Source organism: Diplodia seriata, assembly GCF_021436955.1.
Source record: "Diplodia seriata strain FDS-637 chromosome Unknown scaffold_9, whole genome shotgun sequence".
NCBI classification, from domain to species: domain Eukaryota; kingdom Fungi; phylum Ascomycota; class Dothideomycetes; order Botryosphaeriales; family Botryosphaeriaceae; genus Diplodia; species Diplodia seriata.
The window spans coordinates 1,235,381-1,245,591 of NW_027117316.1; the positions used below are offsets into that span (position 1 = coordinate 1,235,381).

Genomic DNA, 10,211 nt, shown 5'->3' on the forward strand with positions numbered 1-10,211 from the left:
TTGAAAATAACGCAGCTCAATAGACCTTTTAAGAAGACACGGATAGTATTGTCATCTCCTGGAAACTCTTCTTCGCCAGGGGGTAGAGATCTAAGAGAACCCGCGGCCCGCGTTAAGTAACTAATGTGCTTTCCAGCCGTCTTTCTCCTCGCCCGCGACTTCTCTTCGAATACGCGACCGCGATGCGGGCGGGCCGAGTAACTTGACTACCTATGTAGGAAGAGTGGTAGCGTCGTCAATGGATGTTGGGTGGCTCAATTGTTCTGTTACCTGCTGTAATTTTAGTTTCTAGAGCCGTCTGGTTCGAAGTTCGCTCTGACCGCGTTGCATGATAAAGTCACAGTAGGGATGGTCAGAGTGAGCGCATGCAAGAAAAAAGGGATTGCCACCTCCCATTGGATGATTGTTCTCACGATAGTCTCTGGCAGAAGGAATGCTAAGTCGCTGTGCTCAGTGATAACTAGTAGTGAGGAAAGTTCCACTCCCATCCATCAAACCAGAAAAAGGTCGACGGCAGAGAGGGAGGAAAGACAGGAAAGAGCGTTGCAGTTGTCTCCATCCAATTTCCTTGCCATTCGGATTTGACCGTTTTTGCGCCCTTAAAAACATCTACCAGTCTTTCTTGATGTCGAACGCCCACTCGAACTTGAGATGCGTCTGGTTGTCATCGTCAATGAACTTGGAAACGGCAGTGTAGTGCCCGCGAGCGATCATGCCCGAAGGAGCCACCTCAGGTTCGACTGCGACTTGCGTAAGCACGATATGAACAAAAAGTCTCGGTGTGACATCACACGTACATTTCTTCTCGTAGTGAGGCTTATCGGAAGTGTTGGGAGAATAGCTGCCCTGCGAATAGTCAGTCTTTGAGGCGGACTTGAATCGCGCCTTCGGAACTTACAATCATCTCCTGCATTTTGTTGCTCACACCCATCCTCTTGACAACCTGAATGTACTTCAGGCCAGAAAGAATCTGATGCTGGACCTTGAAGATAGCCTTCATACGGAATTGAGCTCCCTCTTTAATTGAGAAAGGCTTCTCCTTCAAATGATCAACAGCACCGGGTGCGGAAAGATCGATGATGATATCAGGACGGCCCTCGACCTTGAAAGAGTTCAGCATGTAGTGAACACCACGAGAACCCATACTTGAATGCCTACCTCAAGGCCAAGAGACAAAATGATGACAGTACGAGGGTCATTCGGGTCCGAAAGAGTGTTGCCAGAACCGATGCCCAAGGACTCCTTCCACTTGCGAAGCGACTCGTCATTCTGATCTGTGGAGAATCACATCAGCAAACTAGCCTGTTCAAGACGTGCTTCTCCATGTGTTTCTCCATGTGCTTTCCCATGTGCCGTGGCAGTCAAAGATGTAAAATCGGAGGAGTATCCACAGCCTCCAATGTCAATGCTGTTAGTCCATGGCAAGACCGAGTGAGTGCTCATCCGCTCGAAGGTCACGGGCTTGTTCAGATTGAAACAAAGCTTTTTCTTGAGCTTCCAGATCCAGAACAATTTCCTTCCAACCCATAAGGTCATACCTCTTTGTCATTCCCCTCTCCATCTGACTCTGTGAACTGGACAAGTTGCGCTAGGATTCTGATTCTCTGGTTGGCCCCGTAGCTGGTTCTGGGGATTGTTCTCTTGTTGGCCTGACGGGGGATTGTGCGGCCGATTACACCGCAACATTCGACCTCTAACTTGCTGGGACCAAGACTGTGGTTGTGATCGGTTCAACGGGGTTGAAGAGGGATTGTTCTCCGGTTGGCCCTGTAGCTGGTTTTGGGGACTGTCCTCATATTGGCCCGGCGGAGGATTGTGTGGTTGATCAAGATGGAATATTCGATTAAAGAATCTTCGGAACCAAGAATGTGGTTGTGGCTGATTCAACGGGTTCGAGGATTGTTGGTTCTCTGGCGGATCTGTAGTGGCACGCTCTGAATGCGGCGTTCGGGGGCCCCTCTGGAACAAGCGATCGCTGCGGGACGATGGGTTCTGTTCCCTCCAGAGACGTTGTTCCCTCTCCGGACGTTGCTCCTCTTGTTTGCGTTCTAGATGGTTTAATATACGAGGAGCGTCCGCCTCCGACTCTACAGACCCGGCTCCGGTATCTACGTGGAACAGAGCGGAGGGATCGAAGACCTCGTACGTGCGAACGCAAAATCGAGATTGCGTCGGTGTCCAAAGTCGGTACCAAGGAAGAAGCTGAAGTACTTGGCCGTTGTAACTCAACCGCATTTTGAGAAGTAGCGCCGTTCTGCTTTAGTGGAATCTGTAAAGGCTGGGAATCGCACTGACAGCCGAGTTGCAGCCGAGGGAGGCACTCCATGGCGGCGGCGGAGCTGTAGATGGAAGAAAGAGAAACCTCCTCTGATGCAGGGCGTGCCGGACAGCTCTCAGAAGTGGAGGAAAGACGAAAAATAGTTGGGTGTGGGTGGGCAGCAGTAAGATTTGGCTAGAGAAAGGCTGTGCGTAACAATGGCCGATTGACAGGCAGCCGATGGAGACAGATGTTGATGAGAGAAGAGAGGAGCAGAACGAAAGCGTAGGAAGACGACGGTACGCGTGCTGCGATCCTTCCTGAGCTGGCCCCTTCTCAGAAGCAAGCAGAGGTCGCCTATTGCTTCAATCGCGGCCACTAAGGAAGGAAGTGGCACCCCGGACAGCTGGGAACCCAACAATAGTAGGCCGGCAGCAGGTGGCAGAAGATTCGATTCGAGCCCTTCCTACATGGGTAGCTGAATCCAATATCTGGACGCATCCTGCGCGCGTTCAAGCCTCGCACTTGAGCCCGGATACTGGATTCAACCACCTGCATAAGCATGGAGCCTCTGAGGCAGATCAATTCTTCTCAGCATCGCTCCAATGGCGTCGATGGGAACAGTGGTCCGGAGATGGCAGGCGCTTGCAGCTCGCAGGGGAATCGAGGCGGGCGAGCTAACCCAAACGGCAAGTTTGACGCGCCGCAGCCAGGCGCATCGCAACCAGCATGCCAGCGCAACAGCGCGGGAGGCAACAGCAGGAGCAGCAGCAGCAGCAGCAACCCATGGCGAGGGCCGCGCAGGTCTGTGCCTCGGACGTGGTCGCAACGGGAAGATCCAGGTCCAAATCGAGGCTCAAGTAGGGCGATCTGCAGGCAGGCCAGCGATGGCATGCTGCTCCCAGTAGCGCATCCGGGGCGTCCAGCGGGCCAGGGAAGGCGGGCAGAGAGGGTCCGCACGGCACAGAGAAGCACATGGATGAGATGGAGGGGGCGTCTACTCACCCAACTGCTGATACTCGTCAATCGTCTTCTTCTCGCCGATCTTGAAGCCCTCGGTGTGCTCGGGGGCAAGCTCGTCGTCGTGGTGCTCGGCGCTGGACATGATGTCGGAGATGCAACAGGAGCGGGTGCGGTGCGATGGGGGCGAGGGAGGGGAGGTGTGCTTGATTGAGGGGGGAGAGTCGACACCAGCTCGAGAGCCCCTCTGTTTTGAGTTGCTCCGTTCTGCCCCACGCTGGCGAGCCCTGGCCAGCCTTCACCGCCGCAGTCCAGAATCGAGCCCGACGCACGCCGCGTCACGTGCCGTTCTGCAGCCAGCCCGCACGCCGCCGACGCTGAGGGCACGCAGCTGCGCCAAACAACGCCCGCTGCGCCTGCTCCTCCTGCCTGCAGGCGATATTGCCAGCACGCGATCTTCACGTGATCGTCGCCAGGTAGCAGCTGCGCGCCCGCTGCGCTTCGACTGAGCGTAGCGGTGCAGCGGCATTTCGGCAGCGCGAGCATGCAGACGGCGCTCGTCCAATGGCGGCGCCAGCCCTGCGCAGCTCTGGTGCAGCCGCGGGCTCGGCTCGATCCCCTTTTGTGCAAGTCACGGTGTGCGGGAGCAGGGGCGGCCGGACTGCGGAGCATCAAAGCTCGCCCTCTGCGTCGCGACCGCAACTCTGGTCATTTCGCGTTCGCGTCGTCTCCCCCCTCAGCACCATCTGCATCGCATTCTTCGCCCGCATTCGCACAGCCGCTCCCCGCGCTGGTCACCGCCGCTGTCGCTCTCCTGCCACCTCTCGACAGACTCCCACTCCGGCCTGCGGCGCGTCCGTCAGTGAGCTCAACCACCGCCTGATCCAGCAGTCCGCCTCCCCCATGGCCTCCACACGCTCCCTTCCCGAAGCGCGCAATCCGCTCGTCTTGCCCGAGCACACCCCGCCGCGTACGTGCAGCCCGCGCCCCAATGCGCCCTTCTCCGCCCTCCGTCTGAGCTGCACTAACTCGCGCGCAGTCGAGATCCTCATCGAGCGCCGCCGTTTGGGACAGACCAACCTGCACGTCAAGCCGGGCCAAGTCGGCGTGTCCAATGCGACCAAAGCCGAGAATCTCGGCCTATTTGACTACGCCCATCTGCGCGTCCCGCTGCCCAAGGACCTCAAAGGCTCGGGAATCTTCAACTTGCAGAAGAATCAGGCTTACCCGGAGTCATATTTTCTAATGGTAAGGTTTCCCGGGACGCCTGGGTGCTGGACAGACGCTGATGGAGATGCGCAGCGCCGCAGCAATGATGGCTACATCAGCGCGACCGGCATGTTCAAAGCCGCGTTCCCGTGGGCGTCCCTTGCAGAGGAGGAGACCGAGCGCACCCACCACAAGTCGCTGCCAACCGCTGGGGATGAGGAAGTGGCGGGCAACGTCTGGATCTCCCCCGATGACGGTACGTCCTTATTGTTCTTAGCATTGCTAGCACAATCGCTGACATGGTTGGAAGCTCTCTCGCTTGCGGAGGAGTATGGCATGAAGGCTTGGATCGTGGCGCTTGTGGATCCCGCACCCATTGAGAAGGGTACTAAGGACAAGGGCTCACACGAGATCTCTACTCCTCCAAAGTTCATCGTTCCGGACAAGAATCAGTTCTTTCCGCCGGCCTCGGCGACCACAGTACGCACACGCGGCAGGGAATTGCGCTCCGCGTCACCCAGCAAGTCATCCCCACGCAAAATCGCTTCTCCCCGCAAGCCTCGCACGACCAGGAAGAGCGCGAGGGAGGCGCGTGAGGGGACGCCTAGTACCCTGTCCAAGGAGCTCGAGTCCACTCCCGCACCGTCGGAGCCGGCAGAATCTGTCAATGGCGAGGGTACTTCGGCTGGTGCTGAGAAGGTTCGCGTCGAAGTGGACGAGACAGTGACGAAGGAGGGGGATGTTGAAACCACGACAACTGCTGTCAAGGTTGATGTGCCTGCCGACCACCCGGAATTGCCCCTCCCTGAGAGTCCGGAGGAGATGATCGCAAACGCACGCAAGATGGTCGAGGAAGCCAACAAAGCCGAGGGCAGCAGGAACGCGCAGAAGCGCAAGGCAGACGAAGTCGCGCCCGGGGATGAAGATGTCGACGAGAGCACCATGGAAGTGCAGCCAGTCAAGAAGACGAAGGTGCTGGAAGAGGAGCTTCGTAAGGAAAGGGTCAGATCGAAGGCGTTCATGGGACTGAGTGCAACGTTGGCAATTGGGTTTGTTTCCTTATCATACTAAAAGAGGCCTCTGACTAACGCGGCTGCAGTGCGATGATTCCGTTTTTCCAGAGCCTGCTGTAGTCTTGTCGTATACGCGTCGAGGCGTGATAGGCGAGCCTGGCTGAAATGCCAGCATGCCATATGGGAACACCATCGTTGCGATCACTTGATACCACAAGACAGGCTTCGTCGGGCTAGCCCGAGTTTCCGCTCTGCGGCTTCTTTCTTCTTGAACTTGGTCCGGGGCGTTGTTGGTCAAACGTGTTAGGATTGGAATGTGCGCGGAATGCGGGTGGCACGATCTCTCAGACCTTTTCCCAAAGGGCAAGTGGCGCGCAAGGGTTCTGTCATCAGCTATTATCCGGTCTATGGTCTTATTAACTTCCCCATTTTTCCTCTTCATTTCTCCCTGCTTCATAGAAAGGCACCTTGCAACTGACAGGAACCCCCAACCGGGTACTAATTTTACAAAGACGTCATGAATCAGAAAGGATGCCGACCTTATTACTCGTATGCGAGGCTTATGCCGGTGCCGGCGCCGCTCGTTCCCTCTCCTCCACCAACGCCTGTCGTCACTCGTTCCTTCCTCAACAGTAGAGAATTATGTGTACTTATGTAAATCGTTATTGCTGCCGAGCTGCTCTGGTCGCTCATAGACTTTACTGACTGCGTGTCTGGTGTTGGGTCTATTGGCGGGACGCACGGGCGCTAGCAGCGAAATACCTATAGCGCAAGCAACAATTGCATTGCTAGTTGGCCACTAGCATGACTAGCATAGCTGCCGGCAGTCGGAGAATATGCAAGGCTCGTGCCGGGTTAGAGTTGTGTATCGCCCCCGGCCCTCATTCCGCGCCGAGCTGCCCCAGGATTTTGCAGCGCTCGTGGAATGGGGGGAGGGACAAGGGCGTTACCTAGTGGGGAATGCGGAAGAACGTATGGAGCGCGGTGCTCGGTAACATGTTGGCGGATTTTAAAGCTCAGCAAATCATATTTGGCTCTTTTCCCAATTGGTGTACGGCACAATTGCAAGGCCTCACAGTGCGCAACTCATCCCTTGGAACAATCATGTACCAGACAACTGAAGCAGATATTGAGACCGGAGTGTAGCGTTGAATCTACACATCTGGACGCGGATTTACATGACTTGCTGGAGCAACCCGCACGAACCATTGGAAATGGGGAAATATCTGTACTATTTCTCGTGGCAGAGAAAACGAGTTCAATAGTAACAAGGGGAAAGGGGAAAAAAGCGTCTTTCCAACTGTTCAAGTCCACCAATGGTATCAATCCTCCCAATCACCAAATGAACGCCAACTCGCCGTCCTAACCAAATTTGTTTCCGTAAAGAACCCATAAAAAACATCCAACATCGTTGATCGTGACCGATGCAGACATGAAAATCGAATAGCAAGAACACCGATCAAGAGTTGAAAGTTTGGTCCATCTCAGTAATGTAAAGTCTGATGTGGGACTCCAGCTGGATGTACTGATCATGGGTGTTCTTGATCTCGTTCTCAATGTTCTCCTTGAGATCGGCCATCTACATGGTATCGCTGTCAGTTCTCTTCATACGCAGAATCCAGATTCGCAGTGGTAGCTTACCTTCTTCTCCGTCTGTTCGATTCTGACCTTTCTTCTCTCCACATCCCGGCTCTTCTCTCCTCGCTCGTCGGCCAGCTTCTTGTGCACGGACTTCAACTCCTCCATGCGCACGCGAGCAGCTTCCGCCTTGTCCTCAGCGTTCTTGCGCAGCTTCTCGGTGCGCGCATTAACATTGGCCAACTGTTTCGTGAGCAGCTTCTCTTGACGCTCAACATCCCGGACATTGTTCGAACGCTCGCTGAGCGCCTGTCTGTGCCGATCGGCTTTGGCCAACTCTTCCTGCTCTTGTTTGATATCTTGCGCTAGATCCCCTAAGAGGCGTGTGCAGGCATCGACATCTTGCGTGACAGCCGTGAAAGTGTCCGTGGAGGTCTGCAGTGCGCGACCGCGACGATCGAGCGCGTCGATCGCAGCTTTATCGGCAGCCAAGTTCGCATTGAGGTCTTTAAGCGATGCTTCCAGCACGGCTGGGCTCTGAGTCGTGTATGGCCGCAGCTTCGCGGCGTCTTGGCGCACGTTCATAGTCTGCTCAGTCTTGCTCTCCAATATGTCCTTGAGCCGCCGCTGCTCCTCCTTGACCATCTCGAGTCTCTCAACGACCTTCTCTTGACCCATCTTCAGGTCCAGCAGGCGCTGCTTGAGCTCCTTCTGCCTCTTTTCCTTGGCCACCATCTGCGTCTCGGTTGTCTTGCGGCTCCTTTCGAGCTCGTGCAAATGATTCTCCTTATCCTGATTCTCATTGTACAGTTGCTCGATGCGAAGCTTGGTACGTTCCGACTTGTTGAAGTGCTGGTCAATGACGGTCGTCTGCGACTCGCGGAAACGGATAAAGTTGATGATGTAGGAGAAGATTTTGACCAGGCGTTCGCGCGTGGGCTTGTAAAGGTCTTGGAATGTAAAGTCATGGATACCGCACTGGCGAGCAGTTAGAAAAGCCCCGTTCGAAGAGCCGGGCCAAGCTTACTCACCTCCATCAGCAGTTTTCTCATGATGACAAAGAAGCCCATCAGGTCGCGAGTATCCGGGGTAAAGATCCGGTCAGCCAGATCCTCGCCCGCCATGTCGTCCGCAGCGGCCTTCATTGCTGGGGCCACGACCTCGCGCGTCGTGTTCATGAGCAGCTCTGCGAACCATTCGAAGACCTTCTGGATCTGCTGCGGATTGGGCTTCTGGAGGTCGGCGATGCTGAAGTTGATACCAATGTCGCTGATGCATGATGCGATTTCACGGTCGGGCTGCGTTCGCTGTTAGCTGCATGCGCAGTTGAGGGCAATGCGAGCATGCGCCGTACCAAAGTCATGAAGGAGTCTTCCTCATGCTGACGGCTGCGGTGATTGTTCATGTTGGAGCCGCGCGCCATGCTCATGCGCGGGTTGTAATCCATACTCGGAGGAGGTGCCAGGCGAGTTCGCTGTGGGGGTAGCTGGAGAAGGCCGAGACGGCGCGTATCTGCGCAAGCTTGTGTCAGTTGCGTTGTTGGGGTCAGCCGCGCTGTTGTTTACTTTTCGCCTAAACCGACGGCCGTGCTGCCAGGCCGACCGGACAACCTGCTGCACGTGACTTGAGATTCCGCCCGAGGACCGGCTCATCTGACCCCGACGGCACAGCCGACGGAGACGCATGGAAGCCGATCTATCGCAACCGGCGAACATTCTGGTCCACTGGCCCATCTGCAGCGTTGGAACGGGCCCACGGCCAGCACGGCGGACGTACGCTGTACACAGTTGCACTGCTGGAGCTCATCATTTCCCGTCGGGGCAATCCGGTGCTCTGCTTGACGAAAGGCGTTTCCCGCCGGGCGGCCGAGTCCAAGGTTCCGGCTGGAACCAGACCGCAGCCCAACCGTCACTTGCGTGTTAATCCTTGGCTGCAGAGAGCAGATCAGAGTTTGATTGCAGTCTCTGTGGGCGCCGCCTGCTTCTTCGTGGCAGCCGGCGCCTCTCAGCCCACGGCACAGCACTGCGATTCCACGACGCTGCGCAGACGGAATATTGCTTCAGACGGGAAGCTGCCGAGCGGTGTCACATTGGCGGTTGTCTGCGCGCGTGCGTGGCCAGCGCTGCACCGCCAGCATGTCTTCGTCTACGATCGGGCGAGTCAGAGCCTGCCAGTGGGCTGCAGCTTTTCTCCGCACGAGGGTCCAGAAAGCTCGGTCTGCAGTGACGGAGGAGTGCCTGAAGCGAGCGCTCTTGCAGCGTGAGGTCGTATGGGTACCCTCGTCCCGTCGTGACGTGCTGTCACCGGCGCTGCCTTGCTAACGGTCGCGACCGCGCCTCCAATACCGGCCGTTACAAGCGCGACGGTCGAGCCAGGCTGCGGCCTCACGGACGCTTAGCCTTCGCGCGCATTTCGTCACTCGAAGACCCTGGGCTGAGAAGGGATTGGGGTTTCTTCGCATGCCACTCTGCGCGCCGGCGCCGGCGGCAGCGCTCTCCGCATGCGCTGGGCCGCTGGCAGCGATACGCCTGCTGGTCGCAACTGGCATGGAGTAGTGCTCGGCCCGCCTGCGCGATCCCGTGCCCAGCCTCCTAGAAGGCCGCGATCCAGGGGTATCGCACGCGTTCAGGGACGCCTGATGGCTGGAGTCTCTGCCGTTCAGCAGTGGGGCCGCGACAAGATTTGTGCTCCTTTCTGGGCGGACCGGGCCACGGGCTGGCTCTGATTGGCAGCAGGCATGCAGAGCGGTTCCTGGCTGTACATATGACAAGGATGCAAGTCGCACAGCACGAGACTGCTCAGGCACGGCGCCTGCTCGCCACCTGAGGGCATGGCCTCCGCGCCCGCGCCTAGCTCTTCCACCCGTATCAGCCAGCCCGCCCGCGAGCAGCGCCTCGGACGGCCGGCGCGCCACGGCGCCACCACCGCGAGGGTACGAGGGCAGGCGCAGGCGGATGGCGGCGGGCTCGCGATCGCCGCCGCGACAATGCGCTCGCAACGGCGACCGGGCGTGAACGGGGCAGTAAGTGCACGCGGAGCCTTCCCTTGGCTTTGGGCCCGGTACAGCGCAGTGCAGCCGGACGCCGCCAATGGCTGGGCGCGATGTCAGCAGAAGGCTGGCCGGGCTTTGCAGCGTTTGGGCGTGGGGCCGCGTGCTGGGGCGCCATCGTTACAGCGATCATACTGTGTAGCTC

General features: G+C 57.3%; 3 protein-coding genes across 3 annotated transcripts; 1 reads left to right on the forward strand and 2 right to left on the reverse strand.

Annotated features, from left to right (window-relative positions):
* Window positions 1–609: 609 nt before the first annotated feature.
* RDI1 (rho GDP dissociation inhibitor) lies at window positions 610–3,362 on the reverse strand (the record flags this gene model as incomplete). Its single annotated transcript, XM_066780213.1, has 5 exons — window positions 610–740; window positions 798–846; window positions 899–1,102; window positions 1,159–1,274; window positions 3,263–3,362. The coding sequence occupies 5 exons, from the start codon at window positions 3,360–3,362 to the stop codon at window positions 610–612; spliced, it is 600 nt and encodes a 199-aa protein (XP_066629442.1).
* A 758-nt stretch (window positions 3,363–4,120) lies between these two features.
* On the forward strand, window positions 4,121–5,559 carry SLS55_008809 (uncharacterized protein; the record flags this gene model as incomplete). Its single annotated transcript, XM_066780214.1, has 5 exons — window positions 4,121–4,187; window positions 4,257–4,465; window positions 4,520–4,682; window positions 4,737–5,475; window positions 5,526–5,559. The coding sequence occupies 5 exons, from the start codon at window positions 4,121–4,123 to the stop codon at window positions 5,557–5,559; spliced, it is 1,212 nt and encodes a 403-aa protein (XP_066629443.1).
* A 1,339-nt stretch (window positions 5,560–6,898) lies between these two features.
* NUF2 (kinetochore-associated Ndc80 complex subunit nuf2) lies at window positions 6,899–8,446 on the reverse strand (the record flags this gene model as incomplete). The annotated part of the gene is made up of 4 exons (XM_066780215.1): window positions 6,899–7,018; window positions 7,081–7,995; window positions 8,049–8,315; window positions 8,372–8,446. 4 exons carry the CDS (start codon window positions 8,444–8,446, stop codon window positions 6,899–6,901), a joined length of 1,377 nt encoding a protein of 458 aa, XP_066629444.1.
* Window positions 8,447–10,211: the final 1,765 nt, after the last annotated feature.